This window comes from Calypte anna, chromosome 1 (genome assembly GCF_003957555.1).
Source record: "Calypte anna isolate BGI_N300 chromosome 1, bCalAnn1_v1.p, whole genome shotgun sequence".
Classification (NCBI taxonomy): domain Eukaryota; kingdom Metazoa; phylum Chordata; class Aves; order Apodiformes; family Trochilidae; genus Calypte; species Calypte anna.
Window position 1 is genome coordinate 111,077,375 of NC_044244.1, and position 19,358 is coordinate 111,096,732.

The 19,358-nt window shown below is 46.6% G+C and overlaps 1 protein-coding gene across 1 annotated transcript; it reads left to right on the plus strand.

The window, feature by feature from the left end:
• Positions 1 to 3,573: 3,573 nt before the first annotated feature.
• CRYAA (crystallin alpha A) lies at positions 3,574 to 6,254 on the plus strand. Its single transcript, XM_008505434.2, has 3 exons — positions 3,574 to 3,831; positions 4,736 to 4,858; positions 5,931 to 6,254. Exons 1-3 carry the CDS (start codon positions 3,643 to 3,645, stop codon positions 6,138 to 6,140), a joined length of 522 nt encoding a protein of 173 aa, XP_008503656.2. The 5' UTR covers positions 3,574 to 3,642; the 3' UTR covers positions 6,141 to 6,254.
• Positions 6,255 to 19,358: the final 13,104 nt, after the last annotated feature.

Here is a 19,358-nt window from a genome sequence, read left to right on the forward strand (position 1 = left end):
TAGAAATGCCATCAAATATCACTGCTTTTCTTCAGTAGGTGATTATGATGCTGGGAAATGATAGACATAAGGAAGAATTTCTTCACTCTGAGGGTGGTGAGACACTGGCACAGGTTGCCCAGTGAAGTTGTGGATGTCCTCTCCTTGGAAGTGTTCAAGGCCAGGTTGGATGGGGCTGTGAGCAACCTGGTCTGGTGGGAGGTGTCCCTGCCCATTCAGGGGGCTTGGAACCAGATGATCTTCAAGGTCCCTTCCAACCCGAACCATTCTATGAATCTATGATCCTGTGAAAAGTCTGGACCCTGAACTGATGCACAGTAGTTGCTGTCTTCTCTCATACCAAATTCTTAATTTAATCCAGTGCCAGTGGAGTTCATTGACTTCCATTTCACTCTTGGTACTCCCTCTTGGTACTTTCTGAGAGGAGGCACTAATCACACTGGATAGGATTTATCTGACCAGTTCTGCTTGAGCAGAAGTAGGTTAGCATTAAAATTGCTTCCCCTAAGGCTGCTGTCTAGGCTCCCTGGTTAGTCAGCTGAGATGTATGCACTGCTGAAAGGTGTCACATTTCACTTGTCCTAGCCACCTGCGTTACTGTGTGAGCCATCTAGGGGCATCTGTCTCTACTGACTGAACAGAATGCCTGGACAACTCATTTGGACAGGACACCTAAGTTTTAGACCATTTTAAGGTCGATGTTGAGGGTCTCGGGAGATTGCTTGTTGCTCAGAGGCATGGAGACAGTGTAAAGTCTGTATCAGAAAAAGTCTACAATAAATGAAAGCTACATTTTAGTGAAATATTTTGCCCATGGAAGACAAAGATGTCAATCAAAGACAAAAGTAAGTATGATTAATTCAAGGGAGAGCCATGAAAATGTGGTTCCAGAAGAAACTAAAAGCATAAAACCATAAAGCTTATTGTCACTTTTCAAGTATTAGAATGCGTGTTAATATACATACGTTTAGATAAAATTGGTATTTGTTGTTTTTCTCTCAGCATCCTATTTCCATCATTCTGCTGAACATATGGGGTGCTCTGATCACATGTTGAACACATAAATGCTCTGATCCTAGAGGAGGCTTCAGGCTGATGGTGAATGATGGATTTTGTTGGGCTTTCCTGTGAGAGAAGTGGTACTGTGTAGGCAAGCAACTGCTTTCCTGGTGCCTAGGAGCTCTACTGTGCTGCTGGGCAGTGATGCTGAGAGAGGTTCAGAGTGCCTAGGCTCCCTTCTTCCTCTCTGCTCCAATAATTTGTCCTATTCCTACATGGGGAATATATTGGAGGTCAGAACTCAGGAGTCTGGCAGTTTCTTAAGAACTGAAAGATGCCCAGAGAGGAGTTCGACATTGCGTGTGCTACTTCCCTGTTATCCTGGTATAACTCCAGCTTTAGGATGTAGGAAGGCATTGCACACTACAGGGATTGCATCCACATATGGCTGGGGACTGAATGATATGTCTGATCCCAAAATCTGTCCACTTTCTGTGTCAGGAGACAGCTCTTACCTGCTCCTCTACCAGCCAAAGTAATCATGTGCTTTGTGTGCTCCAGTGAGTGGCTTGGGATTTGAACCTGCTCTGGTATCTCTCCTTTCATTCTGCATGTATCAGGTCACTGTTGCTGTGTGGTTAAATACAAGTTAGAAGGTCTTCTGGTACTAGGTGGCTGAGGAGATATTTTCTTCTCTCCTGGGACAAAGACTTAAACTTCATAGAGCTCTTGAGGAAAAATCTTGAAAGTGCTTTATGGCTCTTGTTTGCTTTCACTCCATGTGACAAATGACAGATTTGGGAGAATGGGACTGAATGGGGGGTTGGGTCTCCCTGTTGGTCTTTTTTTCCCCCAGTCCTTGAGAAAGCATTGATCTAGTTTTGGCACCTGATTTTAGAAAAACCTTCATACACAAAATCATGGCCAGACAACACATCTGTTTCTTGACTGAACTAGGTGAGGTTGAACCTAAACTCTTGTTTGTCTTCTCAGTAATCTCACTGCTTTGTTGGGTGTTTTTCTGCTCAGCCTTTACTTCACATGAAGGAAAGCCTCTGTAACAGGATCTTCTGATTCCCATTTTTCCTCACCTGTCTCCAAGTGGGATGTGGGGAGGGGTCATGTGTGGGAGCCAAGGCCAAAGACTTTTCCAGACCAAGCACCTAGATGCTTGATGATATTCAGCTGAATGTCACTTTGCCTCAGCACTTTTCTGAATATACCTCCTCTGGCCTTGGTTGCACCCAATTCTCCCAAAACACTGATGCCAGGATCTCAGTCACCCTCAGTTTATTTATTCCCTGGCACCCCAAGAGGATGATTCAGCCCCTCAGCTCTGAAGTATTTATGACGGTTCCGCTCCTCTCACTCCTTTGTTCTCCACTGATTGCAAAAGGTGCTGAGGTGCACAGGACTGCTGACATAGGTATTTCTGCTATCCAGAAAGCCCTTAGGATGCAGCCCCTGCACCACTGGCTTTAGTGGAAATGAGGTTTTGTCTGTTGTCACAACTTCATGCTGACCCACGCTGTGGAGAGAAGCAACTTCACTGTCTTTTCACTGCCCAGCTGTCTCAGGTCTCTGGAAGAGCTTGCTGCTCCTGCAGTGGGCTGTCCACATGCTCCTTCCCCAGTCCACCCAGGATTCTGGATGACCACTTAAAGGCAGCTCTCAATGAGACAGAAATGCAAAACAGCCATAACCAGAAATGCAAGTTAAGCAGGATTTGTGTCGTGACACTGGGAGATAAATTAATCTCCCACAACACCCCCAAATCAAAGCACAAGGACACTCAAGAGCAGCTTTGGGACTGTTGTTATGGTCGGTGTCCAAACTTATTTTTCCTTCTTTTGGTTTTGGTGTTGGTTTTTTTTTGGTTTTTTTTTTTTTTTTTTTTTTTTTTTTTTGTTTTGTTTTTTTTCTTTTTTTTCTTTTTTTTTTTGGCTCAGTATTTGTTTTTCAAGGATTTCTGTTTTGTCAAACCCACATTCATGCTCTGCATCGTGCATCAGTCCTGCTTCCCAGCCAGCCCATCCCCAGAATCCCCACGCCAGGGTTGTCAGGCCCCTCATAAGTGGCAGAGACACTTTATAGTGTGCCACAAAAAAAGCTTCCCTTTCTTCAACCTTAAATCACACCCTTTTTCCTCACTTGGAAGAAAGCTATTTCATTTATTTGGAAGAGACTTTGTGTCTCCATTCAAGGAGGGGCAGAAACAGCAGTAAATTAACAAGAAGCCAAGGGCAGGTTATGAAGACCCACAGAGCAGACTTCCTTCACAAGCATCCTTGAGAACCCCACGGGGGTGTTCCTTTTAGCCTGCTTAATCCCATAGAGGACCTGCTGGTACCCCTGGGCTCGCCATGTCTCACCACCTGCTGCCTGGCATCACCCCTCCAGGAGATCTGGCACCGATTCCCACCAGACTGTAATTTCCAGGTCAGTCTCCGCATTTCTGCTGACCACGTTGCCTTCTCCATGAGATCATGTCTTTCCAGTGAAATCCCACTAATGCCTTCATTCTGCGAGACCGGTATATATAGGGGGAGCTTCCCTGGGGCTGCACTGTGCACTCCAGCCAAGGCATCGCTGTCTCCCCAGTGACTGCACTGCCCCTACTACTCTCCCTTTGCAGCCGCAAGCATGGACATTACCATCCAGCACCCCTGGTTCAAGCGTGCTCTGGGACCCCTCATTCCAAGCCGTTTGTTTGACCAGTTTTTTGGAGAGGGTCTCCTCGAGTACGATCTCCTGCCTTTGTTCTCTTCCACTATCAGCCCTTACTACAGGCAGTCCCTCTTCCGCAGCGTGCTGGAGTCGGGCATTTCAGAGGTAAGGGCCCTTTGGCTTCCTCTCCTTTTCCTTCTTCTCCCTCCTTACATTTCCACCCGCTCCTCCTCACCCACAACTTGCTGATGTGGGCCAGTGGCTCTATGAGGGGGCTCGAGGGGGAGAGGAGGACCTCCAGCTCACTGCCGAGCACTGCACACCTGCCTCTTCTTGGGCACAGAGGGAAACCCTCCCTAGGGAGAAGGCTTCCCTTCTAGAAATGGAAACCATTTCGGCTCCCAATGGGTGTTTCCAACATATAAAAGGCTGCTTTTCCTGCCCTCACACCCACTAGCCATATGTCAAAGGAAGAGCTAGGCTGCTGCTGGAATAAGTGCCCATGAGGGCAGCTTGGTGTGGGAGAGGACCTCGGTGAATGGAAGCTTCCTCCAGCCCTCTCCTCCAGTTCAGGAGCTTGGTGGGCTTTTTGCAAGCCCACACTGAAGGACTGAGGAGCAAATCTCCAAAGGCAGTGTGTAAGAGGAGTGCGTAGCTACTGGTCTGGTCTGAAGCTCAGGGACTGAGCTAAGACTACAAGGAAACCGTGAATCACTGAAAGGATGAAAGGATGAAATACACGCTATCTGGGTTCCATCCCCACTCACTGCTGAGCACAAATGTCCACTACATCTGGCAGATCACTGAGTGGGTCCCTCACACAAGAAGAGCTTTGAGAACTGACACATCACCCCAGAGCAGTAGCAATGGTGTGGACATTTATCATAGCCTCAGAATGTCTCTGGGTGCCCATGATGGAAAGAAAGACCCCTGCTGAGGCCCATAGTTGCCAAAGGGAATACTGTGCTGCTGCCAGACCACCCCTTCTCTGACTTTAAAGCTGATGTGAAGCTTGTGCTGCCTTCTTTCTTAGAGCTCGGTTCCTACTGTCTAACAATTTTTGTTTCAGGTGAGGTCCGACCGGGACAAGTTTACAATTATGTTGGATGTAAAACACTTCTCTCCTGAAGATCTGAGTGTGAAGATTATTGATGACTTCGTGGAAATTCATGGCAAGCACAGTGAAAGACAGGTAAGTGGAAGAGACAGTGACAGTAGAGAAGCTGGGGAATTGAGCTCTGTTTTCTTTCTTTCTGATAGGCCTCAGCTGAAGGGAAAAAAAGAATTAAATAAGGAGTTATTTATTGATTGTCATTGTTGGCATGGCCTGTTCCCACAGAGCCCCAACCTGATATCTGACTATAACAAGCTAATCCACTCCTCTCTTGTTTATTTTCAATCATCAAGTTCCATAACTGTCCCATGACGATGTCCATTGTTCACTAATAACCCTAGACCAGACAAAGAACATCATCTGGCGCTGCCGAAGCATGGCTGAGTTTTCATAAGCCAGAACCCTTAGTGAAAACAGAGTTTTCATATGCTGATCTGGGAGAGAAAAGCAAGAGCAAACAAAACAAAAGAAAAAACAACTGAATGCCTCAGGCTTGGAAACTTTTAACATGTATGTCATGGAAATATCTGTGGGGGTCGAAAAGTGAATTATACCAGCAGGAGTTTAATTCTTCTCATACACTTTTTTGGCCAGGCAAAGCTCTAGCCTGGAAACAGTATGTATTTTTTAATATAGTTATTTTTTCCAGAGGAAGGCAGCAGTCATTTTCATGGTTGACTTAAAAAAAAATAAAATGAATTGCATTTCTCATTCTTTTGGCCAGAAAAAAGCAGACCAGAATTGTGTTCTTTGGCTACATGGTATTGCTGCCTGGTAAGGGAATACACGGGCGCACGTATGTGTGTCTCTTTTACCTTTGCAGAACCCCAGACTTTCTCTCCAAGCATCCTTTGGAATTGGAGGCTGTGGCTGAGCCCTCATCCTAATAAGAACCCAAGCTATAACATGGCCCCAGTCACACCCCACTGCTCTGCTCAGCTCTTGCAGCTTCAGGGGCACCATAGGGGATATCTGCACCTACTAGAATAAAAAGCAGAGCTGCGCCCAGTGATACTGACAGTGCAATGTCACTGTCAGCCAATGTGGACTCTCCTCTGATGGTGCCAAAGGGTCTGGAGGAGGGGGGGCAAGTTACAGTGCTGGGGGGGGTTTCTGATGGGCCTTCGCCCCTTTCTCTGCTGCCTCTCAGGATGACCATGGCTACATCTCCCGTGAATTTCACCGCCGGTACCGCCTGCCCGCCAACGTGGACCAGGCTGCCATCACCTGCTCCCTGTCCAATGATGGCATGCTGACCTTCTCGGGCCCCAAGGTTCCCTCCAACATGGATGCCAGCCACACCGAGAGGCCCATTCCCGTGTCCCGGGAGGAGAAGCCCACCTCTGCGCCTTCCTCCTAAGCCTGCTGCTGCTGCGGTGTGCAGGCTGCCACTGTCTGCAGGTCTCACTCCCAGAGCCATTGTGTAGATACCAGTGAATATCCAGAGGGATTTATTTTGTTGTTTTCCCCCTCACGCCCCCTTTGTTTCTGTTTTTTTTTTTTTTTTTTTTTTTTTTTTTGTTTGTTTGTTTTTGGTTTTTTCTCTTTTTTTTTTTTTTTTCCCTTCCCCCTTTCCCTTGGATGGGCTGGCTGGTGGACTTTGAAGCTTAAACCTGTGAGCTGTGCTATGGGGATGGCACGGATGGTGTGCGCTGCCACGCTCTTGTACTGTCTGAAAGGGTCTTTGTCTGGTGCTGTAGTCCATGGCCACCATCAGGTAGGAGGGAGTGCACAAGAAACACTGGCTCCTGGCACACCAAGTCTTGAGGCGAGGCGTGGAGCAGAGGAAAAAGCCCTGCAGACTTGCTCTACACAGTTTGCTCTTAAAAAAAAGCAACAGAGTCAACCCCCAAACCTAAGATCCTGCGTATATTCGATGAATGTGCCATGAATTCCTTGCAATCGCAGAAGGAATAATAACGCCTCACCTTCAGGGATTGCAAGGTGACTTTTTTTTTTTTTTGGAAAAGGGTTTAAAGTGTACCTGTTCACACCACTACCCTGTCCTTTCCCTTAGGGACAAATGACACCAGGACAAGCACGTCTTTCCACGGTCTTAGTAGGCCCTTGGAGGAGAGAGAGGGACTCACCGCTGTGCAGAGGCTTCACATCCCCAGCCAGCTCTCCCCTCCCTGTGTGTAACACTCTGTGTCCCTTTCTCTTGCTGTACTTCTAGGGTAGCTCCACCTCTCACACTGGTATCTGGCACTCCACCTGAGAATGTGGTTAGTGGCGGTCAATAAAGAGATATAGGAAACTCGCAATTGGCTTTGAGGGTTTCATTTGTTCCTTTCTAAGGCTTTTGAAGTTGAAAGGTGCCTAACACAGTGCCAAACATAGCTTGAAGGAGGTGCTTTCCACAGCTGGAATTACCTTTTTGTGATGATGCCTTGCCCTTTCTTTCATTATTTCTGTTATCTTTCATGCAAGCAAAACAAAAGGATTAAAAAAAAAAAAAGAACAAAATACAGCAGCCCAACAGCCACACCGTTTTTACTTAAGCTCATTGCCTACAGATGGCAATGCAGACCTCATTTGTGTGATCTGATGTGAGGGATTTAGTCTGAAATGAACTATTAAAGCTGTTTGATGGCAGGGTGACCAGGGCATAAGTACTAGTTCTCCCTGTAGTTGCCACACATGAAATCAATGGATCCCAAGCCTGCACAGATGTGAGTGCTCAAGACTGAAGTTTTCCACACTTATGCTTGAATCAAATAACTTGCCACTAATGTGGAAATCCGAGGTGTTTAGGAAAAACATAGCATCCCTGGTAACCCTGTATCCTCATAATTAATGTCATAGGCAAAATCAGTTTGGATGGTGAGTGCTTTTCCTCTTGGTCTTCATAATTGAGACCTGTAATGTGAATTGGAGCTTCTGAGGTCTTCCTTGACTGCTATGGTGACTGCTTCCCCAGGAACACACAAGTTTGTCTTGATTGACATGTGTCTGTGTGTTCCTGGATCAACCCTACAAAACAAGACATGGTGACAACACAGCAAGTGCATCCTTCCCAGGAACGAGCACGTGTCCATGTCTTCAGAGGGAGGTAAGGACAGCTGGAGAAAGAGGTTTTGCTCTGCCAAAAAGATGAACCTACCAATCTCCTTCCTTCGGCTGTGAATTAGCTGTGAAAAAGAGAGAAATAACAGGCAGGGTTTCATTTTTCCAATGAAAAAATTATGGCTAATATGAACCATAAACACAGAAGCTGCGGGTTTATTTAAAACAAAAAAGCCCTTTTTTTCAGCCACATCTAGGCCAAAACCCTAGGAGGGCTGGGAGTCAACAGGAAGGATATTACCCTTTATCTGGAGAAAGTGAGTGTGTCCCAGGGCTCAACCCTGTTCCCTGCCTGAGTCCTCCTGAGGCTGGGGGTGCTGGAAGTGTTAATGGGACCAATGACAGGGTTAGACCCCTAGTGGGGCCAGCATAGACCCCACTCCTCCCCTCAGCATTCATTCCCAGAGCCTTCTCTGGGGGATGGAGTGGCCAGGGGGAGCAAGGGAGAGGGCAAGGCTGCAGGATGGGGGAGAGACACAGAAGCAGGACTGAGCAGTAAAGGAGTGAGATTACTGTCTGGTAATTAGAAATCAAGAAAACCCCGTGGTGTCTAACACTATTTTAGACCTATTTTTTTCCTGTGATTACTTACTGGGCAATCCCAAAGCTTTCTATTGAAAATATGTGCAGCCTGTTGCGTTTTCATCTCCAGGGGAAAGGCATGAATAAGTGCATTTGGGGGAAGGGCAATTTTGTACCAGGAGGAAGCCTGTACTGGAGGCAAGGGAAGGGCATTTTGACAGTAGCTGCCTCTTGCTGTTTTGCCTGGTGCCAACAGCCCCCCCAGCCTCTGCTGCACCTCCCTGCTGTGTGCTGACATCTCTCTCCTTCTTGACACAAATGCAGGAAAATCAGGAGGACAAAAGACCAAACAAACAAAACAAAACCCAGCCCAAAATATTTAGCATGCGTTAAAATGTCCCAGGGGTGTAAAAATATGGAAGCATAATAGCATAACATGATCTGTGTGCATATATTACCTGCAGCAGCGTGTTTAAGCAGCATGTGAGTGTCTGTCTCTGTCCTATGGAATGTCATTTGAACACTTTTTGGTCCCTTTTTTCTATCCAGTTGGCAGAAGGTGAAAGTCCTGACAATAGAAAATCATGTCAGGCCAAGGTCCATCACCTCTGCCAGGATCCTCTATTTTCAGGAAGAAAGGGTTGTGAGGGTCCCACCTGCTCTCCCCTTGTCTTGGCTGCGGGATAAGGAAGACCCTCCTCATCCTTTTTGGGAGAAGGTGCTCAGAGGTCCCACAGCCCTCTCTGCAAGGGCTCAAGCAACCAGCAAGTGTCACAGTCCCCCTTTCCTCCATGGTTTATTTGCTTTGGACTTCAGTCCCCTGGCTTTGAGTAGAAGGACAACCTGGGAGAGAGGGAGGGATTTCCCAGCAAAGCTGCGTCCTCACAGAGGGTCATCTGTTCCTGTTCTCTGGCACACCAAAGAGCTCCCTTTGACCTGCCCCCTACCCCACTTCTCCACCCCACCATGTTTCAGCGTCTCCTCAGGGACATGGAAATCCAGGCCACAAGGCTAGCAGGTGCGTGGACTCCATGAGGGTTGTGCAACTCTGGCATTACATGGTTTCTGATTGATCTGCAGGTAAGCCAGAGTTATATAAGGATTGGAAAGCAGTAGCTGAAAGTTTGCCAGTATTCCCCCTCATCCTTTTTATTTTTCCTCTTCAAAGTAAATTCTGTTACACACAACAGCTGTACCCCCTTATCTCCTTGGCATCACCATCATGATTTAGGCTGCACCACACAGATCTCTCTACAATTTGAGGTTAAAAAAGCAATAACTGCCTTCAATAACAAAAACAGCTCCAGACACATCCCAAAACCCCAGTATTCTTTCAAAAGACTGTAATGCTTACAGTTTATCACTGATGTTTAAGATATGTAGATTTGGGACACACAGCCAGAGGAGACTGCAATGATGTGGGCTCTGCCTCCCCAACCCAAACTTTGTCTCTCTGGTTTCACCTACTGTTAGGGATGGTTTAGAAAGCCACCAGCCCATGTGAGGAGAGCAGGTAACTGCCAGGTTATTCATTTCCCAGACCTGAATCTGGTTGCTGGACATTTCCCAGGGGAAGTGCAGTCAGATCTGTACATAGCCCACCCAACAGGGCTGGAAATGGGTTTGGTCCTCCAAGAACCTTGCTTGGGTTCTGTGGCTGTCACTTAGTTTGCAATTAACTGGCACTTCAGTGGAAAAAATGTGAGGTTGGGACATAGCACAGGTTTTTGTGACATATCTTAAGGGTGCAGCACAAGAGTGCTCAAAACGAAATCAAAATGAAATCTTGGAGAAGCTGAGGCAAAATGATGGAGTGATATAAATGAACCATAACTGAGGAGCCTTGTCCCTGCCTCAAAGACCATCCTCAAACTTTCTTGCAGAGACCTATCACAAACCATGAGGGCCCTGAACTCTTCAGAAAATCACCCTTCTACTTTGCAAGAGTGGTCTCAGCCTGGCTTGGAGGAGCTGCTCAGCAGAGGTGCTGACAGCTGGGCATAGCCTGGGACTACTGGGGAAATTCCTGCCAGATGCCACACATCACCCCATGGCTCTGTGTGACATCCTGCCCAGCTTGCCCTTTCACAGCCCACGTTTGCCCTGACTGCTGTGGGGACAGGGTGCCAGCAGGTGCTTCCCCCACTGCTGTGCTGGGGGAGCTGTAAATCAGAGGGTGCCACCATAGGAGGGGGTAGGGTTGGGGACACACACCACTCACCAGATCAAGGCCATTTGATGAGCTGTCAGCCACTGCCTACAGGCATTTGCTGTGCCTGGCAGCGTGGCTGTCACCTCCAGTGTGCTGTGGAGCTATCGTGTGCATCTCCTTGGCCAGGCAGGGAGCTGATGGGGGCTTTATCACAAGGGCTCTTAGAAATCCTGACATAAATGAGCAGAGCCTCCTGCTGTGCCTGTTCCCCACTCCCAAACCACTGCATGCGAAGAGGTGATCTACCTAAACCACAGTGACAACTGGGAAGGCCAAGGGCCACCAGCCAGTACAAATCAGTGGGCTGCTCTGTGGTCAGTGGGAGACACAGTTAACTTTGGGGTACAGGTAATGGCTGATCTGCAAAGCCCCAAGAATCAGTGTAGGGACTTTCCCCCCTGCAGAACTCTTTGCTTCCAGAGTGCACTCCCATATCTTACTGGAGCTATTTTGGGATGGGTACTTGGTCTGTGTGAGGGTCCAGAGGTAGGGAGGCCCTGGATGAGGTAGGTTCAGCATGTGACCTCTTGAGGAGCCGAAGGACATTTCAAGGGTGGTCATGCATCAGCCTTCTGCTGGGGAAAAAGCTCGTCGGCTCCTAGCAGTGTCTCTACTCTGACTTTAAGGACATCAGTGCAGTCGAGTTTCAGTTGCCTGAACACCCATGCATTTCAGCATGCACAAATCTTTGCCTAGGGGACACAACATTTGCAAACCTCCAGTTTTATTTCCTTGCTGTGCTCAGCGACGCCGTACCAAAGTATTTCTGCCTACTCACCCAGCCATTTTCTCCTGCTTTCTCCCAAACCAACGGCGCTGTCCTTTGCCTCTCGGTCCGTTCTCTACGGCACCGGTGGGGTCGTTCCCCGACACATCCCTGTGGTGTCCGGTACCGACCCGCTCCTCTCCTCTCCGGGCGCCGACAGCGCCGAGAGGTGGCAGCAGCCCCTCGGTTTTGGGACGAAGCTGCTCCCACTCGGTGGGAAACACCCGGCTGAAAGGTCACCCGGTGTTTTTCTGAGCTACTCCGGTATTTTACTGCAAAGGTTTTGTTTTTTTTTTTTTTTTTTTTGTTTTGGTTTTTTTTTTTTGTTTTTGTTTGTTTGTTTGTTTGTTTGTTTGTTTTTTGGTGGTGGTGGGTTTTTTGTTTGGTTGTTTTGTTTTGGTGGGGTTTTTTGGTTGTTGGGTTTTGGGGTTTTTTTGTTGGTTTTTTTTTTTTTTTTTTTTTTCTCTCCTCTCTCCTCCAGCAGTAATTATTTCAGTTTTCTTTTTCCTTTTAACTTCGACAATGTGCTCAAAAGGAAGCAGAGCAGCCCCACTGTCCCCGCTGTCTTGGTTTTCCACCCACTCAGGCTGATGTCAGCCCCTTGCCACAGGACTTCATGTACTGCTGTCTCCCCTCCAAATTTCTAATTGCAATTCCACTTTTTTCCCCCCCAACCCCACTGACAAGTCTCTTAGAGCCCAAACCTCCCTTCCACCTCTGGCAGCCCTTTTCCTCCCTGTGGAGAGCCAGGAGGATGGGGTGTGCAAGGCCACACTGCCACTGAGGAGCTGGGGTGGAAAGATGGGAGGGAGGGGGGAAGATGCCCTCCAAACCTTTGCTCTGCCCACATGCAGGTCATTGCTGTGCAGGAGGACCTGGTTGAAGGGGACCTTTTCTTCTTCCCTTGTCCCTTGTGTGATTCTGGCTGAGGTCTCACATCAGAGCAGCACTTGGCCCTGGCAGTGTTTCTATTAAGGTAACTCACCAGGTGTCTGTCCCCAGAGCTCAGAGGTGAGCTATAAAGACCTTCAAAAGAAGCCTGCTTCCTAGTTTTCTGTGCTGACTGAGGAAGGTCTGGGATTTAATTTCCTGCTTTTTTTTGGTTGGTTGGGTGGGTGAGTTTTTTGTATTTTTGTTTTTACTTAAGGAGAAATATTTGGGATTTCTGGCCTTGCCTCTGCTGGTTTTGCTTGAAGGCTCCTTGAGTGTTTCAGAGGATTTGTATGTTGAACTCTCTTGCACTGTAAACAAAGTGTGTCAAATCCTTCCAAAGATGCTGATTTTCCAAAGCATTCACTAAGAGCCTGACCTTTCTTCTCCAACAATTATGAACTACTTCCAAACGGTTCACAAACCAGTGTTGCCTGAATTATTTATGTGCTTCAGCGGCCATAGGGTAAGAGAAGCTATACATAGCTTTGTTTCAGTCTCTGGATATGTCACCATTTCCCTTGTGAGGTTCATGAACTCGAGAATATACGACCCTGTCCATGGGACTGACACCAGGAAGCCCTAAGGATTTATTCAGCCTCTGTGGCATTTTTGCTTCCCCTGATGGTTTCTGCTTCTCATTGATTTTCAACATGCCAGCTCAAAGTCCCACCTGAATTTAATGCAAAACAAATGCCCTGTCACATCAACACAGAGAAAATGGAATACAATGAACTTAATTTGCAATGACAGGATGATTCAGTGGAGTCTGGGAAAGGACTTTGTAAAGAAAAGAAATAATTCACAATTTTTTGCTAGGTGGTAGTTTCTCCAGGAGTACTCACCAGAGGTGACTTGTAAGAGTGACTTAGGCTGGCTTTTCTCTTCAAGTCATTATTAAGGCTATACCATTTTAACTTACTAAGAAAGGCAGCATGGAATAAGAGAACAATAGACTGGGATGCATGGAAAACCCAAACAAGAAATGGTACAAAATTGCGACGATAGAAATCATTATAGTCAGCTTGATAACAAAGATTTCCATCTTCCTAGGGAAAAGCAGCCCAGTCCTATTCCACCTTGTCCTCTGGGGAGCAGAGAAATAACTGAGAGACAAATTCTCTGGCTATAGTAGTAAGTGTAGATCAACTGATTCTTGGTTCAGTAACACAGACTTAAAAAAACAACAAACACGACAGAAGCTACATGTATTTTCCTCTGGTTCCTCTTATGATAGAATAAGGTACAGGAGCCACCCTAGCATCTAAAATAGTTGTAAATACTTCCTAACAGGGTATGGCAGAAATCAGGATGTTGTGCAGGTGGGCTGTACTGCTGCCCCTTCCTTCTGCTGATGCTTTGAGCCTGCAGCCAATGGGGGCTCAGCTGACTTTTAAACTTCTCATTCAAATTTGTGCCTGGCAAACTGCAGAAGGTAACCTCACTGTGTGACTTGCATATTTAGGTCATTAATGAAGTAGCTGAAAATGCATTTATTTAACTGAGAGATTAAAAATAAAACAAAACCAAAACCAAACCCCCCAAAAAAACCCCAACCAACCAACCAACCAACCAACCAACCAAAAAAAAAAACCTGAAAAAAAAACCCCACCAACAAAAACCCCAACCCAAACAAAGAACAAAACCAATCAAAAAACAAACAAAAAACCCCCAAACACAAGACAGCAGAGTCTGACAGTGGTTTACCTGTAAATCTGGGAGAAAGGCAGCATGAATGGAAGGAAAAACTTGTAGCTATAGCACATTTGTGCTTTCATTTGCACAGGTCTTTCACTGCCAGCCATGGCAGGAGGGGCTTGTATGCAGGCATGCTTTGGTGAGAGGGGGTCAGTGTGAGGTGAGCAGTTACTGTGGTGCAAACCCCTCTGCCTGTGACCTCCACAGTGCTCATGGCACAGGGGGATTACTCACTGTGTGTTTGCACCGCAGAATGAAGTCCTCCAATAAATCAGCCACGAACTCACGTTTCTCAAGCATCTGAGGTGAAATATTGTCTTTACCTTGGAAGAGGACCAGGCACTGAGGTCTCCAGCATACTTTGCTGTTGCTGCAATGTCTCAGGGCACAGCCAGCTCAAAGGTTCGTAGACAGAGGGAATACTTTTCATTATATCCTTTAGCAGAGCTGGAAAAATTAGAGGAGGTTTTGAACACCAGTCTACAAGGCAGTCAGACCATGGTTGTTACAGTGGGTTGGACATTACTGTTGTACTCTCTGATCTGCAATGTTTGCCTCTTGAAGAGGGCAGGGGGGCAGTAGTGGCAGCAAGATTTGCCAGACTATCTGCCAAAACCTTCAGGTGCAATGCCTGTGGTGCAGCCTTTCCATGGGTTCACAGGTGGTGTCAGCACCCAGGTAGCACAAGATGTCGACCAGTAAATGGGAGCAGAATTATGAGACCATCCAACAGCAGCAAGAGTCTGGTTTAACCTCTAGTTCACTTCTCTTCTAGATCTTAAGGGAAAAAAAAGATGAAATTCTTGAGAACACAGAGGAGGAAAAAAGACTGATACGACTTCTGTGTTACTTATCAGTTAAGCATGAGAATTAGGTTTAATTTTTGATCATAAAAAGTGCTCTGCAGATGCACAGTACACAGGTACCAGAGAGAAAACTCTTCTTGAGCATGAGGTTGCTTTAAACCTGTGGGATCTGGGTATGGATGCTGCATGACACTCTTCTGCTTGAGTGGCCCCATGCAGAGAGATTACAGGAGCTCAGGTGGCTGCACAAGCCTTGTAGGGGCAGTGACAAGCTGGGAAGAGGGAATTATTGAGCCTCTTGACAGTAGGAGCCAAAGTGACAAGGTGCAAGAAACCAATGGAGAGGCAGATGAGGAGTTGCATAAACAAGTGCATGGGCAAGAAGGGTCCTCCTGGCAGCTGCATTTTCTTTTGCAGGGCCAATCTGTCTTGTGAGTTAGCCCTTGCCAAGGGCACACAGTGCCCAGGAAGATACAAGTGATGAGGAACAGCTGTTATCCCAGGGTGATATTATGGAAAATGATCAAGTGAGCCAAAGATCCTTCATTAGCTTCATTAGCACCAATGGGGCATTGACATCAAAGCCAGCCGGTGATGCTCATGCAGTTTGCTGTGCCCACATGAGCCAGGCACAACTGTGCCTGGAGTGTGGCTTTTATGGTATTTTGGACCTGCTGGGTGGGTGTTGTTACTCTCATTATAGTAAGCTCTTTGGCAGCGTCTGCTCACATGGGGTTGACAAAATTTCAGACGTGTCCTGGTGAGAAGAAAATGCTTCGAGGGAAAGTCCCTGCAGCTAGCTATTCAGAGATTCCCTGGGTAAGTCCCAAACTATCCCCAGAGTGAGGTGATGGAAAAGAGGCCTCAAGGGAAAAGACAAAGTTGTGCACAGGTGGAAACTACCCTAGCAACCCCAAGGGAAGGGCCCAAGACCTGACTTTGGTCTGGGTTGGGAGGTGACAGCTCCAGCTGACTGCCTGTAGGGTTAAGGCTATACCTGTGGTGGGACTATACCTGCCAGGAGAGAGGTACAGCAATGCAAGACCAGACTGTTTGGATACCATCTAGAAAGTAGAAATCCTTCCCTCCTGAAAATGAGGAAGAGGTATAGGAGTCATGGAAAATAGGAGCTTGGTGAATAGCAACTTGTCTCATGTTAATCCCAACTGGACCAAGGCAAGACCTGCAGACACTGTTTTATTAAAGGCTCTAATATAGAAGAAATATTTCCATGGTGCAACTGGAAACCAAGAAACACATCCTCTCTGGGAAGAAGAGACTGATCTGGTGATCTTTTAGGTGCACCATTTTGGTACACCTATTCGCTTGAAATCATACTTGCTGTTGACCATTAACCGGACAAGGCATCTGGCTCTTCCTTTTCCTTGCATCTTTCTTTCTTTCCACCATCTTTCTGTCAAAACAAGAAGCAGTTTTTACCCCCACTTCCCTCACCAAGTCACAGGGCTCAACCAACTTTCAGGATGCTCTCAGGATGTGTCCCTGCCAACTGCTGAAGACCGATAGGACCAGATTGTTTTTCAGCTGAGCAAAGAGCAGAGGCTGCACCTTCACCAAAGTGCCTGACTGCTGACATTAAGCAAACTATCACCTTATCTTTGTTTGTGTGGGACATTGACACCACCATGCTGGGAAGACTGTGGGAACCTGTAGGCATGAACAATTCAGCTAAGCCTTGCAAAATGCCAGAGCTTCTATTTGGAGCTTCCCTTTTTCAGCTAAAATCTGCTACTGAAAATAACCCTGCCTTCCAAAGGGTGGCCCTGTTTGAGTACTTGCTGTGCCCTTGGTGGATGACAAAGGGATTATTTATTGCCAGCATGCTGAGAATAGGAGGTTATGGAGAGAGGGAGGGTGGCAATGCCTATTCCTGAGCAAGCTGGGACTTTTTAACACCTGTTACTGAAGTAATCATTGCACACACATGCAATGATTGGATGTCTGGAGTCATCACAATCTTCTGTGACAGTTCCAAGCAACGTCCTTCCCAACCCTTCAAATTTACTGGCTGCCACCAACATGCTAGCTGGCTTTCAGCTTTCCCCTTGGACCCTGGTTGTACATTTACTCTGCTTGCAGTCAGCCCTCGCTTGGCAAAAAAACCCCACCATGCTCGGAGAAGGCCGGCAACAACATGAGATTTCCCTTCTTTTTCCTTGAGGAATCAAAACCAAAAGTCAAAAATCAGAAGGTAGTTGCATGTCAATAGGGCAGGGAAACTGGAGACTGCCAAGCTGCTGACCTGTCCCACCTGTGCACTGAAGAACATCAGTGAGGAAGTGACAGCCTGGATCACCCATCCAGCCCCCCTCTTGTTATGAGCAGCCACATAAAAGCGTGTTCTGCCCAGTACAACTCTCAGAACATTTTCTTCCCATGCCTCAATGCACCCTAGACCACAAAGCACTTCCTGACTACCCTTGAGCCAACTTGGATCGATCGGGCAAAAGATCAAAAGCCACAAACTCTGCTGCACTGGAAGGGGATGGCAGGCAAGCTCAAGGGCCTTGCCAGCATTCCATCAGCTTTGCAGGAGAAGGATGCTTGTGAGATGAAAAAGCAGGGAGAAGTCTGCAAAGGAAGAATCCTAAGAAACCTGCTCTTAGATTGCTCAAACTTCCAGGACCTTTGTAGAAAGTGGAGGGGAGCTCGAACTACGTGTGCATTGCACATCTGGGAAAGGGCTTAGGATCAAGTTGTGAATGGCAAGGCCTGCCACTGCATATTGCCCACCCCCATTGCTTGATCTTTTCTGGGCTGCAAGGACAGTACTGAGCTCACATAACTTCAGAGGGCTACAGAACAGAGATCTCAGTCTGAGCTCATGGTCATTTTCTCCCTGGGTAGAAAATGTAAAGAAATAGCCACTCCAAGGGCTAACCCACTCCATCTAACCCATTCTCCATCAGAAAGAGAGCTATTGCTTCCAGAATGGCCTGTGTCCATTGGTTGGAATCAAGCTCAGAAAAAGATATTTAATTTTAAGTGTCTACATATGAGCAGATGAATCTTATCAAAAGTGCTTGTCCTTTGCTCAGGAAGAGCTGAGTTCAGAAGAGAACTGGGCTGGAGCCTACTTTGCTTCTCATCTGAGCCCTTTGAACCCTTCCTGTGGATTGCGTAAGAGCTGTGCTCTCCCTTTTCCTAGCACTCTGGAGCTCATCTGAAAGGTGTGCCCAAACACAGTCTCATGTGGTGGTAGATAAAGTTGTGACAGAAATGTGAAGACTGGTATGAAAGGAGAATGAATGCAAACATTGGCATGCAAAACTCCAAAAGGAGTAACTATCTGGAGGAGAACAGGAGGGGTGGCAGCTGTTGGTGGCACTTGGGTGAGAAAAATACCAAGACATACTTCAAAAAGCACATCAAGGGGCACCTTCTCAGAACACCCAGATGAGGAGACAAAGGACTCAGGAGACAAAATCCTGATGACACACTGAGAGGTGTGGCAGAATGGAAAGACTCATCATTGTCAGATCCTGATGAGTTAAAAATAGCGTATCTGAACCTGGACAGTGTCAGTCAGGAGACCTGGTGAGGACTGGGTAGCCAATGTTCCACAAGTAATCCTGGCCGGATGAGGAGGATACACACTTCTCAGTGCTTTGTGTTATGTGAGCATGACAGTAGGAGGGAATGGCATTCATTTGGTTTTAAAATAAATTACTCTTCCCCTCTTATCATGTCTGGCATTGAACTTTTTTTTGCATTTTGTTCATATTACAACGTTATTTCCTATAGCATAGAAACAAGTCTGGTCTGGGGAATGGGGTCTTACACATTCATCTGGTTCTTTGAAAGATCTCAGAGCAACCTGATGGATTTGGATTTCTAATCCAAGTGTGTTTTTAGCTCTGTCAGAGGCTAAGGTGACCCTAAACTTCCCAAGTGAAAAGGTGTTGGCTCAGGCTTGCTGTCCTGCAAAGGCCAGAGAGACATCTTGAGACATTGCATCAATTCCCTCAATTACCTCAAATGGTAGACACGGGTCAAACAACTTAAAACGAAGGACCTCTGAAGAAATGAGGATGCATTTTAAATGGTGGACAGCCTGAATGTGGTGAAGAATCAACAGAGAAATGGGGAAGATAAATGTGGAATAAACTGTTAGGATTAGAGGAGACCAGAGGCCTAGTCCAGGCTCAGATGTGTCTGTACAAATATGGGAAGAATCTTTATTGCTCTTAAAATAAGAATAGTTGCTCTGTTAAGACATTATGACATTAGGTCTGGAGAAGTGAGGCTGTACACTCTAATAGGCTTGGGAGGTTTATTCTGTAGCTTGCAGATGAGGGGCTATTGACACAAACCTAGAATTGGTACTTCTTCGAGAAAACTGCCATTATGAGAAGACTCATTAGGGACAATATTCTCATTTCCTTTCTGGCAGCAAGTCTGCCAACTAAAACAAACAGTAGGATGCTTTTCACTGATAGGAAAATATATGTTCTCATGTTGTAATCTAAAGGGATAAAATAGATTCGTTTTTCAAAGGAACTAAGGAAATTTATCTGCATTGTGGCTTTACCATAGGCAAGATTTTATTTATTTCCA

Bases quoted from the DNA above. Each gene is read 5' to 3' on its own strand.
- CRYAA (XM_008505434.2), top strand. From the start codon at position 3,643: ATGGACATTACCATCCAGCACCCCTGGTTCAAGCGTGCTCTGGGACCC. The intron at 3,832-4,735 runs GTAAGGGCCCTT...TTTTTGTTTCAG, and splicing joins TGGAGTCGGGCATTTCAGAG to GTGAGGTCCGACCGGGACAA. The intron at 4,859-5,930 runs GTAAGTGGAAGA...GCTGCCTCTCAG, and splicing joins GCAAGCACAGTGAAAGACAG to GATGACCATGGCTACATCTC.